The sequence below is a fragment of the Suricata suricatta genome, chromosome 2 (genome assembly GCF_006229205.1).
Source record: "Suricata suricatta isolate VVHF042 chromosome 2, meerkat_22Aug2017_6uvM2_HiC, whole genome shotgun sequence".
NCBI lineage: Eukaryota > Metazoa > Chordata > Mammalia > Carnivora > Herpestidae > Suricata > Suricata suricatta.
In genome coordinates, this window is record NC_043701.1 from 125,984,416 (window position 1) to 126,001,972 (window position 17,557).

At 40.1% G+C, this 17,557-nt stretch overlaps 1 protein-coding gene across 1 annotated transcript in view; it reads left to right on the forward strand.

Moving 5' to 3' along the window:
• Positions 1-1,214: 1,214 nt before the first annotated feature.
• The window catches only part of NRBF2 (nuclear receptor binding factor 2), a gene marked incomplete at its 3' end in the record, with an annotated part of 37,013 nt that continues 20,670 nt past the window's right edge, over positions 1,215-17,557 (forward strand). The window contains exon 1 of the mRNA XM_029919642.1: positions 1,215-1,447. Within this exon, the coding sequence (XP_029775502.1) occupies positions 1,418-1,447 (30 nt within the window). The remainder of the gene's footprint in view (positions 1,448-17,557) is intronic.

Sequence of the window (17,557 nt, forward strand, 5' to 3'; positions counted from 1 at the left end):
GAGTGCTTGAATACATCATACTCTCCTTCCTTGTCCATTTGCCACTTACGATTCCCTTAGAGGTATTAAACCTGTCCACTGCTCAGCCACCAGTCACTAGTGCCATAACATGGATTACTACCCATATTTACGGTTTATCAAGAAAGTTCTGCCTCTGGCTTACTGCCTTGAAGGAGTCTGTAATAGGTTTCTTTGCCATATAACAAATTATCTCAAACTTACTAGCTTAAAACAACACAAATTCATTATCTCACAATCTCCGTGGGTCAGGCGTCTGGGCATGGCTTCAATGAGTCCTCTGCTCTGGATCTCACAAGGCTGCAATCAAGGTGTACGCCAAGGTTGTGGTCTCGACTAGAGTTTGGGGTCCTCTTCCAGCCTTGCAGGACTCTTGATCAAATTCATTTCTTTGAAGTTGTCCAACTCATGGTGCCTCTGTCACAGCTCCCTATCCATTCCCTTTATAAGATAAATCACAACTTTGTCAGTGAATTCTTTGACAGAAAGAACCTAGCATAGTGGTTAAGCACACAACTGTTAACTTAATCAAGTATTATATTTGGCTTTTTGTAATCCACATTAATTTAATTAGTTTGCCAGCACCTTAAGGGCAGAGCCCTTAATTATTGGTTTGTTTCCCTAGTCCAAGGCCTGACTTAGCGCTGCTCAAATCTGATTTTTGTTTTTTATTTTTTTAAATGTTTATTTACTTTTGAGAGAACAAGTGAGGGACAGGCGGGAGAGGGCACAGAAAATAGAAAGCGGGCTCTGTGCTGACCGCAGAGCCCAAGGAGGGTCTCTAACTCACAAGCCGTGAGATCATGACCTGAGCCGAAGCCGTAGGCTTAACGCACTGAGCCACACAGGTGGCTGATTTCTGAAAAATATCAAATACAAGAATAAAGGTGAGAACGGGAGAGCACAAGAACGCACAGCAACCTGAGGAATTTGGGGAAAAATCATGCTGGAAGAGAACCAGAGACGCCAAGAGCACAACTCAGTCATTTCACTCAAGTTTCAAGAAGGTCGCCCACCCCGCGTGACGTCAGAGAAGACTTCAAGAAGCTGAAGACACGCCTCTCGCGAGACAAAAAATGGCCCACGAGCGAGTGTACGCTAGTCCGGCCCCGCCTTCCCTGAGCCCCACCCACTCCGGGCACTCACTCCCACCTTTAATCAGCCACGTGTGACGCCATGACGCGTGCGTGGCCGCGGCGCAGGGGGCGGGCCCGCGGCGCGCCACCGGAGGAGGAAGTGGTGCGGTTGTTGCTCCCTCTGCACCCACTGCTGGCTCGCGGGGCGCGGAGAGGGGCAACTACCACCGCCGCCGCTCTGGCTCCCTCCTTACTACTGTTTCCCTCCATGTGCTCCGGCGCCGTCTCTCCCCTTCCTCAGGCCGCCGCTTACCCCGGGGTCTATGGAAGTAATGGAAGGACCCCTCAACCTGGTGAGTAGCCCACTGAGGGTCGTGTCCGCCCTCAGGAGCCTTTGCTTCAGGAGTCCTGTCGCGTCTCCAGCGTGCTGCTGACCCTCGAAGCCGGAAGGCGGGTTTGACTGAGGTGGTCCTGAGGGGTGGGGGAGGCGGGCAGGCGTGGTCCCAACAGCGGCTACGCTCAAGGCGCCCCTGACGTTGCCAGCTCTGGCTTCCCCGGGAAGCTATCACGTCCCATTTCCCGCCTCCCCGAGGCGTCCCCTGTTGCAGTGCGGTGAGTGAGGGGCTTCCACCAGCCGGGAAGGCCACCTCCTCTTCAGGCTAGAGGAAATGCCTCCAAGCGCCACGTAACCACCTCTCTGCAGCCTGGAGGGGCACTGAAGCCGGCCAGCGCAGCAGTGGTGTGAAATACTGCTTTTAACTTCTAACACATGGGGTCTGAAGTCTCAGCCACATTACTTTGGAGAATTGGAGTAATACCCCTTCTCACCCCCTTTTCTCCCTCCACCTATTCATTTCTCACCTACATTCTGATGCACAAACTGTGGCTCACCCTTCTTGAATTACAGACAGCTGGAAAAAAACAGGGCCGTGCCTGGTATTTGCTCTGTTTCATCATTTCAAGCATCATGAAAATACGGTAGATGTTTGCCTTTTTCAGAAAAAACCCTCATAGGCCATTTACTTATTATTTTAGGCATTTCTGATGTTCCCGTTAAAACAAAAACGAGAAACACGAGTTCTTTTCTGACTGACCACTGCATCTTTTGGTTTCCTAGAGGGTACCTGTTTTGGATACTTAAGATTGTACACAGACAAGAGAAACTTTTAGAGGTACAGGTTTGTAGTTCACTTGCCACTGGTGGGCGATGTTGGCATTGGGGAAAGGGACGTGGGGAGAATCGTTTGTCAGGTTGGAACTGAATTCTAGAGTCTTGGAAGACCCTTGGGTGCATTTAAACCACTCTAATAGAGAAGCAACAGCACGGTGGTTTAAGAGTATAGATTCTGGAGCTCAGCTGCTTGGATTTCAGTTCTGGTTTTGTCACTTAATAGCTGTGTGACCTTGGGCAAATTTGTTGACCTCACCCTCTTCTGGTTTGTTTGAGGATTAAAGGAGTAAATAGGTGTAAACCGTACCTTGTACCTAGTACAGTGTAAGAGTTAGCTATTACAATAATCAGACCATAAGCTCTTAATTTAAAATCTCATTTGTAAAATGAAGGTTTGGACTTGCTGAGCTTGGAAAGCCTAAGATTCTAGGACCTAAAGCTGTTTTTTCCAAATGACTGGTGCCAGGTTAGCTGCTTTGAGAAGCGCCTCCTAGTTTTAAGTTGAGCCTGCCCTCATTGGTAAGAGTTGTTTACACTTAAAAAGAATTGGACTAGATTTGTGAGTTTTTAAAAACCAGGGACATATCTTGCAGTTTTGTTTTTAAGGTGGCATATAGTTTACAATGAAATAGAATGGGTGACTCAATTCTGAAACTTCACAGGATTATTATTAGAAATAACCAGCAGTTTACAGAGTGCTTCAAAGTTCAAGGGTCCTTGCAAAATGACCATTGGTTCGGTTCCAGTTAGCTTCACTTTATTTGGCCACAGGCTGCAGTACAAACCGAGCCAACTGCCCCACTAGTGTGTGGTAGCTTGTGAGAAAACGGCAGCTGGGGGACAGTTGTAGATGGGGCAGCAGAATCACCAGTTGACGAAAAAATTAGTTACATGGTGACAATAGTACTTTTATAGAGGAGAATTTTGGAAAGAGCCTTGTGAAGCAGGCCAGGATAGTTCCATAATCCAGCCATAAAACGTATGTGGACAAGTATCAGAAATTTAGCACCTTGAATTCCAAACCATTTGTGATTTGAAAGATCTGAGTTCTAGCCTAGCTGTTTATTAGAAGACAGTAATGGAACAGAGATTAACATTTAACTTGAATCATTTGAACTGTGCTTGTAAATAAGTACCAGTGACAGACCTCTGAATTTGTCACTCAGTTTTAAAAGACTGTTTTTTTGTTTGTTTGTTTTTATTTGTTTTTTGAAGATGATCACTTTTTTTTTAATGTCAGTTAAGCAACTTAGTATCAAGTTGACTGAACCTGAGAAATAGTTCTCAATATTAGGATTTAATGAGTGTGTTTGAAAATCCCAGTAGTTTATACAGGCTTTTTCTAATGACATTATAGTGTAGTCCAGATTTGTTGTATAAGGACTAATTAAGGTACCTAGATCTATAAAAATGTGTTCTCAGAGCATCCTTGGAATTTAGGAAGAACTGCTTCCCAGTTTTACAGAAAAAGAAGCCTAGACTGAGAAATTAAGTAATGACTTAGATCAGTGGATCACAACTTATTTTAGTATCATGACCTTTTCTGGCAATACGTCTGAATTAATGTACAGTACTCACCATTTTCATTTCAATATGTACCTTATTTATATTGAATTGTGGATTCTGTGTCAATTAGTGTCTCTGCTTTAGTATTGATTTTCTTATGTTAGGTTTGGAGTAGGGCCTTATAGGCTTAATTGCTGGCAGTAGATTTTTAAGATAAAGAAAAGACTGGTTCAACTTAGTAATTTTTTAAATGTTTATTTTTGAGGGGGACGAGGGGTAGAGAGAGGGGGAGACAGGATCTGAAGCAGACTCCACTCATGGTAGAGGGCCAGTTGCAGGGCTCAAGCTCATGAACCTGTGAGATAATGACCTAAGCCACCCAGGTGCCCCCCAAATAGTCATTTTAATATATAATACAGACATTGTATTCCAGTTCTCTGGTTTTTTAAATTGGTCAGAAGAAAAATAAACTAAATCATATTTCCATTGTTGGGGGGGGATAGCTAGTCTTTGGACTGATAAGTTTTGTTTCATCAGTTTTTTTATTTCTTTCTGTCAATTTTTAATGTGGAAAAATAATAACTTTCAAGTTACTTGCTGTCTAGGCATTTCTTTCCATTTAATTTTGGCAAAGTGGGTGCTGGTAGCAAATGTCAAAACGTGACATAATTTGTAGTTCTTTGATTTGTTTACTGCCTATTTGGGAAGTGATGTCAGACTAACTTACACATGACTGTTGCTCATGCTTTCCTTACCTACTCTGCAGACTCTTAAGGACAGGGTCCATGTGACTGTGTGTCCACATGTGTATGTGTTTGGCCATATTAAGAGTGCTGAGAGTGTTTTTGAGTAACTGAGCTTCTCTCTAGGGTGGTCAGTTCTCATCTAAGACCAGGAATCTGATATCATGTTCAAAAGAATGGCCTTGTGCATATGTGGAGTCTTTGTAATATATCACATCTTAATTCTGTTGGCAGTAAAATCTTTAAGGCTGTTGTGAACCATTTCCTTGTTGCCCTGGAAAATTTCAAGGAAAGTTTGTCCTGTCATAAGTTAGGTTGGGCTCAGTGGAAGTACTGGGAAAAGGTGGTAGAGCACTAAGACTTACCAAGAATTACTAAGTGCTGGGGTTGGCATCAGGCACTTTATATTATATATATACTTGATCCCTTTTAGAAAATATTTAGTTTTGAGTGAGTGCAAGTGGGGGAGGGGCTGATAGAGGGGGACAGAGGATCCAAGCAAGCTCTGTGCTGGCAGGCTGACAGCGGTGCCGATGCAAGGCTTGAACTCATGAACTGCGAAATCATGACCTGAGTGGAAGTCAGACGCTCAACCGACTGAGCCACCCAGGTGCTCCAGTTTGAACATTAGAGATGCTGGCTTTCTATGTGGTCAAAAAAACCAGGTATAACTTTTGACTCCCCAGAACCTTTATTTTACGATTATACTGTCAATTTTTATTTACGAAATTACTCCAGCCTTAATTTTCTATATAATCCTTTAATATTTTCTGATATTCAACAATAATCATAATTTTATTAATGAGAACATAATTTAAATATGCCTCCATTGTATTACCAGTATTTACATAAATTTAAATATTTGTTTCCATGACCCTAATAGCTTTATTTATTAAATATTTCACATTTTTATTTAAATTCCAGTTAATATGTAGTAATAGTTGCAGGAGTAGAATTTAGTGATTCATCACTTACATATAATACGCAGTGCTCAATCACAAGTATCTTTCTTAATAGCTGCCACTCATTTAGCCCATCCCCCTTCAACCTCTCCTTCAGCAACCCTCAATTTGTTCTCTATAGGTAAGAGTATCTTATGGTTTGCCTCTTTTTTTTCTTTCCCCTATGTTCATATGTTTTGTTTCTTAAATTACACATATGAGTGAAATCATGTGGTAGTTGCTTTTTCCTGACTTCTTTCACTTAGCATAATACATTCTAGCTCCATCCACATCATTGCAAATGATGAGATTTCATTCCTTTTGATGGCTGAATAATATTCCATTTGTGTGTGTGTGTGTGTGTGTGTGTGTGTGTGTGTGTATCCTTCTTTATCCTAAAGTTGATGAACATTTGGGTTTTTTCCATAATTTGGCTATTGTAGAAAATGCTGCTATATCCATCAGGCTGCATGTGCTCCTTCAAATCAGTATTTTTGTATCCTTTGGGTAAATACCTAGTAGTACAATTGATGGGTCATAGGATAATTCTATTTTTAACTTTTTGAGGAACCTCCATGTTTTTCCAGAGTGGCTGCACCAGTTTGCATTCCTACCGCCAGGGTAAGAGGGTTCTGTTTTCTCCACATCCTTACAAACATCTGTTGTTTTCTGTGTTGTTAATTTTAGCAATTCTGACAGGTATGAACTGGTATTTCGTAGTTTTGATTTGTATTTCCCTGATAATTGATGTTGAGCATCTTTTCCTTGTGTCTGTTAGTCATCTGTATGTCTTTGTAAAAATGTCTGTTCATGTCTTGTGTGTATTTCATAAAACTGGATTATTTGTTTTTTAGGTATTGAGTTTTACAAGTTCTTTATATATTTTGGATATTAACTCTTTATTGAATATATCATTTGCAAATATCTCCTCCAATTCCGAAGTTGTCTTTTAGTTTTGGTTATTTCCTTCCCTGTGTAGAAGCTTTTTATCTTGAAGTTCCAATAGCTTATTTATGCTTTTGTTTCTCTTACTTCTGGAGATGTGTTTAGTAAGAAGTTGCTATGGTCGATGTTAAAGAGATTGTTGCCTGTGTTCTCTGGGATTTTCATGATCTCTTGTTTCACATTTAGGTCTTTCATCCATTTTGGTTTTATTTATTTATTTTTAATTTAATTTTTAAATGTTTATTAAGTTTTGAGAGAGAGAGAGAGAGAGAGAGAGAGAGCGAGCGCGCGCACAAGGAATGGGCAGAGAGAAGGAGACACAGATCCCAAACAGGCTCCAGGCTCTAGGCTCTGAACTGTCAGGCCAGAGCTTGATATGGGACTTGAACTCGTGAACCATGAGATCTTGACCTGAAAGTTGGACTCTCAACTGACTGAGCCATCCAGGCACCCTAATTATTTTTTTATTTTTTTAAGTAGGATCCATATGCAGCACGGGGTCCAGTGTGGGGCCTGAATTTACAGCCCTAAGATCAAGACCTGAGTTGAGATCAAGAGTTGGACACTTGGACACTTGGGGCGCTGGGTGGCCCAGTTAGTTGAGCGTCTTACTTCAGCTCAGGTCATGGTCTCACATTTTGTGAATTTGAGCCCTGAGTTGTGCTTTACACTGACAGATTCTCTCTCTCTCTCTCTCTCTCTCTCTCTCTCTCTCTCTCTCTCTCTCTCTCTCTCTCTGTCTTTCTCAAAAGTAAACATTAAAAAGAAAAATTAAAAAAAAAAAGAGTTGGACACTTAACTGACTGAACCACCTAGATGTCCCTCATCCATTTTGAATTTATTTTTGTCTATAAAGTAAGAAAGTGGTCTCCTTTCATTCTTCATATTTTTCAGTTTTCCCAACTCCCCAAAGACTTAACCTACTAATAGCCTACTGTTGACTGGAAGGCTTACCAATAACATAAACAATTGATTAACACATAATTTATATGTTATTATGTGCTGTCTTCTTAAACTAGAGAAAAGAAAATACTAAAATCATAAGGAAAATACAGTACTGCACTGTACTTAATTGGAAAAAATCTGTATATAGGCAGACCTATGCAGTTCAAGGATCAACTGTATTATTTTATCTTCTTAGTAGCTGTATATTTTCCCATTTTACTGATGAAGACATTGAAATGCAGAGTAAGTGGTGACAGTGGGGTTTGAAAGCAAGGTTCTCATTAAAATATTGATCTTACTGTCAGATCAGTGTTTGCCCATTTGTTTTGACTGTGATCCAAAATGAAAGATTTTTACATAATGACCAGTACACTCATACATATGTATATATTACTGCAGAGCTGTCACATTATGCATATGCATCTTGAAACTAAAATGCAGGGGCCCTCATAAATTTCACTCAAAACAAAAAGCTGAGGGGTACCTGGGTGGCTCAGTCGGTTAAGATCTGACTTTGATTTCACGGTTTGTGTGTTCGAGCCCCGCATCGGGCTCTGTGGTGACAGCTCGCTTAGAGCCTGGAGCCTGTCTTCAGATCCTCCTTTCTCTGACCCTCCTCTGCTCACACTGTCTCTCTCTCTCTCTCTCTCTCTCTCTCTCTCTCAAAAGTAAATTAAAAAAACATTGAAAAAAAAAGCTGAAACTTTTTCAGCTTGTGTGTGTGTGTATTTATAATGCTATGTATTATGCATTCTAATATTTGCTTAGGTTTTTTTTAAATGCTGATTTGGGGGCACTTGGGTGGGTCAGTTAAGCATCTGACTTCTATTCAGGTCATGATCTCACAGTTTGTGGGTTCAAGCCCAGCATGGAGCTCTATGCTGACAGTTCAGAACCTAGAGCCTGCTTTGGATTCCGTCTCCCTCTCTTTCTGCCCCTTCCCTGCTTGTGGTCTCTCAAAAATAAATAAACATTAAAAAAAAATTTAAGTGCTGGTTTCGACCCACTAAATTGATTTCACAACTCATTGGTGGATTGTATCCTATAATTTGCCTTCACAGCAGATGGTGGCAGTTCTGGAAATGAGGTAGAAAAAAAGATGCAGCAGAGCTGCATGTGGGAGAAATTGATCCTTAGACTTAATGTCAAAAACCGCTCTTGGCCTTCCCTAACACTTGAGCAGTTATCTTAAGTGTAATTGCATTACTTTACTTTGATAGAGGTCAATTCAGTACTTACTTTTAGGAGATACTACTTGCCTGTAGGAGACTTAGAGTGAATTGATGGCAGAAGGGGGAGTGAATGTGACTTATCCATTACTCTCTACTGAGGACCCTACCACAAGTTTCAAGAGAATGTTACATTTTCCTTTGCCTTTTTGGTGTTGTGTTTGGTATGGTGTTCCTTTTCTTGTCATCTTTACATACGGCTTTTCCCAGGGACACAGAAATAAATAAATGGAAAGTAATACAAAGTAACACTGCTTTCCTTTGGGGAAAAAAGATAGTAATCTGTATTAAAAAAATTTGTTTTCAAGTTTATTCATTTTTGAGAGAGAGTGAGTGAGAGCAGGGGAGGGGCAGAGAGAGAGGGATACACAGAAACCAAAGGAAGATCCAGGCTCTGAGCTGTCAGCACAGAGCCAGACACAGGGCTTGAACTCATGAACTGTGAGATCATGACCTGAGTTGAAGTCAGACACTTAACTGACTGACCCACCCAGACACCCCAAAACCAGCATTTTGAAAAACCTTAGTAAATGTTAGAGTGCATGATACATAGATCATGATGAGCTGAAGTTGGATGCTTAATCGACTGAGCCACCCAGGCACCTCTAATATATATATTTTGAAGCAGTTAGCAATTGGAAGTAGAAGGTACTTCTTGGTGGCTGCAGTCACCAAGTGATCCAGTTTTCATTGGTTACAGGTGATGAAAGCCCCTTCAGATTAGTTTATGCCAAAAGACAATTTATTCAAAGGGTAATTGGAATCAAAAAGGTGATGGAAGGGCAGGTCTACGGTGTAGGTGGGTTTAAGAACATTTGGGACCTGAGGCTTAAAGATAATCAGATTCTTCCTCTGGCTCTTCAGGTTTGACTGCTTTAGGTCTCTGCAGACTCGGCTAATTCCTGAATGTCACAGTAGTTAGAACCACTTAAAACTTCTTTGACATAGTCTCTAAGTTTGAAAATACAGTGGAATGAATTCTTTAGTGTCTCGGGATGAGGTATTATAAAAATATGGCAATTTCCACAAGTATCATTGATTGCCTAGGAAGAAGAGCAGTTCACAAAGACAAATGGGGTAGGTGTGAAGGGTTGACTGTTCCTGAGGATTCAGCAAGGGAGGAATTTGTACAGGGCACACAGTAAAACATTGATGTTACTTTTTATAATGGTTTTAGAACATTTTGTAGTAGTGTGCTTTCATTTTTTTAAACCTAAAAACATTTTTTTAAGTTTACTTATTTTGAAAGAGAGAAAGTTACAGGTGGGGAAGGGCAGAGAGAGGGTTAGAGAGAGAATCCCGAGTAGGCTCTGCACTGTCAGCACAAACTGTGAGATCATGACCTGAGCAAAATCTAAAAGAGTCTAATGCTTAACTGATGGAACCACCTGGGCGTCCCTTGTGTTTTCATTTTTACTTGAGAGGGAGTAGGAAAATTCTGGTTAAGATGTTCTAGAGAGGGGCACCTGGGTGGCTCAGTCGATTAAGGGTCCAACTTCGGCTCAGGTCATGATCTTAAGGTTTGTGAGTTTGAGCCCCTCATCAGGCTCTGTGCTGACAGCTCAGAGCCTGGACTCTCCCTCTCTCTCTGCCCCTCGCCTGCTCACACTCTGTCTCTCAAAAATAAATAAAAATTAAAAAATGTTCAAGAAAATAAAGTGTCCTAGAGATCGGATGGATGAAATAGTGAATGAAGTAAATGCACCCAAGACCAACTTTTTCTGTATATATGTAGATAAAGATATATAATTATTTTAGACTTTGGTGCAGAATTTGATTCTGATATTTTTCTGAAATACAGTAATGTTCTTTCAGCATTTTCCAGTCCAGTTTTGTTACCAACTTTAAACATAACCTCTTCCATTCTTTTCTGCAACTCAGCATTCATTCCTTCATCCAATAACCAACAATATTTGAGTAGCTACTGTCTTGTCAGGTACTGTTCTGGACCTCAAGGACTAACAGTGAATAGGACAAAGTCCCCAGTTTGTACAGAACTTTCATCCCATGTCTCTAGTTTTCTTTTCGTCCATTGTGTCCACTTTTCTGTACTTAACATCTTAAGCACAGTTGCTTTGAGTTCCTGTTAATTTCAACATGGATTATCTCTGGATCTGTTTCCATTGTCTTTCTCGTTATTATTAATCTCTCTTTCCTGCTTCACATGCTTAGTAAGGTTATTTTTTTCCATACATTGTAGGTGATGTAGAGACTGAAATTGGCATGTTCTTCTAAAGAGCACATTGCTCTGGTTGGCAGTTAACATATTGGCAGATCACCGTGATCCATCTAAACTTGGTTTTAGGCTTTATTAGGGTGAGTCTATTTTAGTTTTACCCATAATGCCTAGAGTGTGATCCTTAATCCTGGGGCTGACCTTTCTGGGCTCCCAACTGAAAGCCCCAGGTGTTCACCAACAGCTCTGTACTCTTCAGGCCTAAACTACAGCCTGTCTCCCCAGCACTGTGTGGCTTGTGAAATGTCTGCTCAGAGTGTCTGCTAAGCCTCCTGGAATTATAACTGGTGTATGTGTAGCTTAGATGTTGGCTAAGGACCTGAAAGGATTTTTGTATGCATATTTTTAGGTTGTCGTCTTCAGTGCAGTTCTTTCCAGTGCTGGACCCTCCTTAATTTCAGCCTTTTGGCTCCACTCTTCATCTCTTTTCCCCAATTAGATACTGCCTTCTGCTTGGGTTTTATTATTCTGCACTGCATTTTGGAAAGTGCTCTCTGAAAGAAAGCCAGGTGAATGTAGGTCTCACCTTGCGTGTTTCCCTTTTCTTGAACATGTAGCCTTCTGTTTTTTTTTTTGTTCAGTGTCACTAAAGTGTTGTTTTTATATATTGTATCCAGTTTTGTAGTTGTTTGCAGCTGGAGGGTAAGTCAGTGTTTAGCTTGCTCATCTCTATGAGAATTCCAAGAGGTTCTCAAAACAAAATTGCATCAGGTTATTATAAACTCTAAATGCCAGAAAGCACTTAAATATGAGATTGTAGTATCATGAAATTTAATACTCAGTGATAGGGTATCACAACCTCATGAGAATTGGCCAGCACTGCTTTCCCTATTTAAACATTAGCAATTTCTAGGGGCACCTAGGGGCTCAGTCAGTAGAGCACACAACTCTTGATTTTGGGATTGTGAGTTCAAGCCCTATGTTGGGAATAGAGCTTACTTTAAAAAGAATTATTTCTAAATAGAATTTGAGGCAGCTTACAATAAAAGACAAAGATGCCTTACTGTTAGTATATGAGATATAAGTTTTACAGCAAGTTATTCCAATTTTAGGAGCTTAAAACAGCACAGATTTTTCATAGGTTCTGTGAGGCAGGAATAAGGGTATGGTTTAGCCGGGTCCTCTGCTTCAGGGTTTCTCATACGACTGCCATCAGCATGTTATCTGCGGGCTGTGGTCCCATTTGAAGCCTCCCCGGGGGCAGTAGCTACTTCCAGGCTCACCCATAATGGTTGATCATAGAATTCAGTTCCTTGAGGACTTTTGAATCAGCTTTTGGATTCAGTTCCATGCTGGCTGTTGGCAAAATACCCTCAGTTCTTTCTCTGTGAGGTTTTCCATAGGGCTGCTCACAACATGAGCCTTGTCTTCCTTAAAGTGAGCAAGGGAGAGGCCCCTGGGTGGCTCAGTCCCTTAAGCCTGCCGACTCATGATCTCCTCTCAAATCATGATATCAAGGTTCCTGAGATCTGTGCTGACAGGTGTGTGCTGCTAAGGATTCTCTCCCTCCTCCCCTCCCCACTCCTCCTTAAGCTCTTTCTCTCTCTCAAATAAACGTTTGGAAAAAGTGAGCAAGGGGAGAACAAGTGAGCAAGTGCTACCAAGATAGAAGCAAAGGTCTTTTGTAATCTAATCAGAGAAACGACATCCCCTCACCTTTGCTGTATTCTGTTCCTTTGATGTGAGTCCCCTCTGAGTACACATTAGAGGGGAAGAGATTACATGAAGGGTGTGAGTACCAGAAGGCGAGGGTCTAATAGAAGCTGCTTACCAACAGTTATTGATAGAGAAGGAGAGAAAATACAAACTGAATCAACAAAGAATATCAAGAAAATATAATTTTGTGGGACTGCATCAAACTAATAAGCTGTACAGCAAAGGGAATCATTAACAAAATGACGAGGCAACCTGCTGAATAGGAGAAAATACTTGCAAGTCATACATCTAATAAGGGATTAATGTCCAACAAAATATGTAAAGAATTCATACAACTCAGTAGCAAAAAAAAAAAAAAAAAAGCAAACAGTCCAATTAAAAAATGGGCAGAGGATCTGAAAAGACATTTTTCCAAAGGAGACATCCAGATGCCCAACTCGTACATGAAAAGATACTTAACATCACTGATCATCAGGGGAATGCATATCAGAGCCACAATGAGATATCATCTCATACATGTTAGTGTTTATTTTATTTTTTGAGAGGGAGATAGAGTGTGAGTGGGGTAGGAGCAGAGAGAGAGGGAGACGAAGAATCCAAAGCAGGTTCCAGGGTCTGAGCTGTCAGCCCAGAGCCTGATGCAGGGCTTGAACAGTGAGGTCATGACCTGAGCTAAAGTTGGACATTTAACCTAGTGAGCCATCCAGGCTCCCCTCATCTCACCTATGTTAGAATAGCTAGTATCAAAAAGACTAGAAATAAGCGTTGGCTGGGATGTGGAGAAAAGAGAACCCTTGTGCACTGTTGATAGGAATACAAATTGGTGCAGCCACTATGGAAAATAGTATGGAGTTTCCCTAGATGAAAAATAGAAATACCATATGATACAGCAATTCCACTTCTGGGTATTTGAAGAAAACAAAAACACTGACTTGAAAAGATAGATGGACTCCATATTCATTGCAACATTATTTGTAACAGCCAAGATATGGAAATAACACAAGTGCCCATTGACGGTGACTGGAGAAAGAAGATGTGGTATTTATATGATGAATATTATTTAGCCCCCCCCCCCCAAATCTTGCCACTTATGAAACATAATAGAGATAGAGGTCATTATGCTATTAGAAGTAAGTCAGAAAGACAAATTTAAGTGACTTCACTTAAAGATGGAACTTTAAAGGGCAAAACAAAACAAAAACCGTATTTCATAGATTGAACAGATTGGTAGTTGCCATAGGTGACTAAGGTCATAGTGGATAAATGAGGTCAGAGGTACAAACTTGCAGTTATGAATAAGTCCTGGAATGTAATATATAACCTGGTGACTATAGTTAATAACACTGGATCACATATTTGAAAGTTGCTAAGACAGTAATCTTAAAACTATTAAGCAGAAGAAAACATTTTTTGTAGCAGTGTATGATATACAATGTTAAAAGACTTACCGTAGTAATTGTTTTGCAATATATACAAATATCGAATTGTGTACACCTGAAACTAAATAAACTTTATATATGTCAGCTATACCTGAATTAAAAAAGAAAATACCCTTTGGGAAGCAGCTACTAATGACTAGTTAACTGTGACCTATTAGAATGGAAAAGATAATTAGGACAGAAAAGAAAACACTTTTTTTTTTTTTTTTAAGTACAGTTGCCATAGTGTTATATATTAGTGTCAGGTGTACAACATAGTGATTTGACAGTTCTGTACATTTCTTATGCTCACTGTAATTAGTTGCCCTCTGTCACCATACAATGTTATTACAGTATTATGGACTTTATTCCCTCTGCTGCACCTTTAATCTCTGTGACTTATTTTATAAGTGGAAGTTTTTATTTCTTAGTCCCCTTTATTTCATCAATCAACCCACCCTCTTCCCTGTATTTATGAGTCTGTTTCTGTTTTTTAAAGAACACTAACTTTTTGTATTTACTCGAACTCTTAAAAATTTTTTTTTCTTTTATAGTTTATTGTCAAGTTGGTTTCCATATAACACCCAGGGCTCATCCCAGCAAGTGCCCTCCTTCATGCCCATCACCCCTTCTCCCCTTTCCCCCACCCCCATCAACCCTCAGTTTGTTCTCAGTATTTAAGAGTCTCTTACGGTTTGCTTGCTTCCCTCTCCTTAACTATTTTTCCCCTTCCGCTCCCCCATAGTCCTCTGTTAAGTTTCTCCTGATCCACATATGAGTGAAAACGTATGGTATCTGTCCTTCTCTGCCTGACTTATTTCACTTAGCATAACACCCTCAAGTTCTGTCCACGTTGCTACAAATGACCAGATTTCATTCTTTCTCATTACCATGTAGTATTCCATTGTATATATAAACCACATCTTCTTGATCCATTTGCCAGTTGATGGACATTTAGGCTCTTTCCATGATTTGGCTATTGTTGACATTGCTGCTGTGAACATTGGGGTGCATGTGCCTCTATGTATCAGCACTTTTATATCCCTTGGGTAAATTCCTAGCAGTGCTAGTGCTGGGTTTTAGGGGAGTTCTGTTGTTAATTTTTTGAGGAACCTCCACACTGTTTTCTAGAGTAGCCGTACCAGTTTACATTCCCACCAACACCAACAGTGTAGGAGGGTGCCTGTTTCTCCACATCCTCGCCAGCATCTGTAGTCTCCTGATTTGTTCATTTTAGCCACTGACTGGCGTGAGGTGGTATCTCAGTGTGGTTTGGATTTGTATTTCCCTGATGATGAGTGACACTCAGCAACGTTTCATGTGTCTGTTGGCCATCTGGATGTTCTCTTTGGAGAAGTGTCTGTTCATGTCTTCTGCCCATTTCTTCACTCAATTATTTGTTTTTTGGGTGTGGAGTTTGGTGACTTCCTTCTAGATTTTGGATACTAGCCCTTTATCCAATATCTCATTTGCAACTATCTTTTCCCATTCTGTTGGTAGCCTGTTAATTTTGTTGATTGTTTCCTTTGCCAGGCAGAAGCTTTTTATCTTGATGAGTTTCTAAAAGTTCATTTTTGCTCCTGATTTTCTTGCCTTTGGAGATCAAGGAGGTTGTTTCCTGCTTTCTCCTCTGGGGTTTTGATGGTTTCCTGACTCACAGTCAGGTCCTTCACCATTTTGAGTGAATTTTGTGTATTATGGTGTAAGAAAGTGGCCTAGTTTCATTCTTTTGCATGTTGCTGTCCAGTTTTCCCAGGACCATCTGTTAAAGAGGCAGTCTTTTTTCCATTGGATACTCTTTCCTGCTTTGTCAAAGATTAATTGGCCTTACATTTGTGGGTCCAATTCTGGGTTCTCTATTCTATTCCCCTGGTGTGTGTGTCTGTTTTTGTTCCAAAAGAACACTGATTTTTATGAAAGACTTATACATTTTTATAAGAAATCCAAAGGATTAAAACAGACAAAACATTGAGCCCATTTATTTACCAGCTAGGGAGATGGAAACGGGTTAATGGAGTTGGAGCTCTTGAAGAGTATTACGTTGCCTTTTGAGTCTAACAGTTTCCTGGGCAATATTGATACTTTATTGAAGAAAAAGATAAATAAAATTTAGGCTTAATTTGTTTAGTACCCAAAATAGATGCATTCTTGACTTAAACATTTACTTGAATTATTAATAAAACCACTCAAAGACCTGGAGTGTCTTTTATCCTTTCTGAGTGAATATGAAATACTGAGGTAAAGTCTTTTCTATAAATCTTATTACATCTTAAAATACTTGGCAAAAGAAAAATGTGTTAACAGAAATAAAATATATCATTGCCCAGGGGCACCTGGATGGCTAGATCAGTTGAGCATCAGACTCTTGATTTTGACTCAGGTCATGATCCCACAGTCACTGTGGATCCCACTTAAGATTGTTTCTCTCTCCTCTTCCTTCCTCTTCCCCCTCTCTTAAAAAAAATTATATATATGTGTGTGTGTGTGTATATATATATACATATACATATGTATATATGTATATATACATTATATATACATACACATACATACATATACATATATACACACACATATACATATATACACATATATATATGTATATATATATATATAAAGTACCCAAACTACTTTTAGAATCTCTCACCAACATTCCCATTTCAATTGCTTTTTGTTGCTGTTTTGAGTTACTGGAAAAACATAGTTATGGGCCTAACATGTTTAATGGCTGTGATTCTAACCAGAACAGTATTTAAAGAGATCAATTTTAAATTAGAGATTTTTTTTAATGTTTATTTTTGATAGAGAAAGAGGGGGACACAGAATCTGAAGCAGGGTCCAGGCTCTGAGTTTATCAGCACGGAGCCCAACATGTGGCTTGAACTCATGAACTGTGAGATCATGACCTGAGCTGAAGTTGAATGTTTAACCAACTGAGCCACCCAGGCACCCCTAAATTAGAGATCTTTAAAATTTGTTTTAAAAATAAGAGGTATTTGGGCACCTGGGTGTGCTCAGTCGGTTGAGTGACTGGCTTCAGCTCAAGTCATGATCTTGCGGTTTGTGGGTTTGAGCCCTGTGTCTCCCTCTTTCTGACCCTCCCCTGCTCACTCTCTCTCTCTCTCTCTCTCTCTCTCTCTCTCTCTCAAAAATAATAAAACATTGAAAAAAAAGAGGTATTAAAAATAATTATAATTAAGGAATATTATCAAGATAACTTTACTACAGTATCTTCAGTTAGGAAAAAAAAAAAAAAAAGCAATTTAGTCTAGTCTCCCCAACTACATTGTGAACTTGATGGCCGGGACCGACAAGGCTTTTACTGTCTTTTAACTAATTTTTACTATACTGTCATTTTAGAGATGGGAAAACTCAGGCAGAAAGTTAAGAAGGCCAAATTCATGTGTCTAATAAGTGTTCAAGTTGAGATTTGAACCTAGGTAGTCAAGCCCTGTACAGAGACTCTGCTTGCTAGGTGGCTAACAAGAACTTAGTAGGAACTGTATTTTTGTTATTTTATTTTTTTGATATTTGTTTCTTTGGAGGGCAGGAAGGAGCAGAGAGGGAGAGAGAATCCCAAGCAGGCTACTCTGTGCTGTCAGTGCAGGTCCCCTATTTTTGAGAGACAGGCAGAGCATGAGCAGGCGAGGGGCAGAGAGAGAGAGAGAGAGAG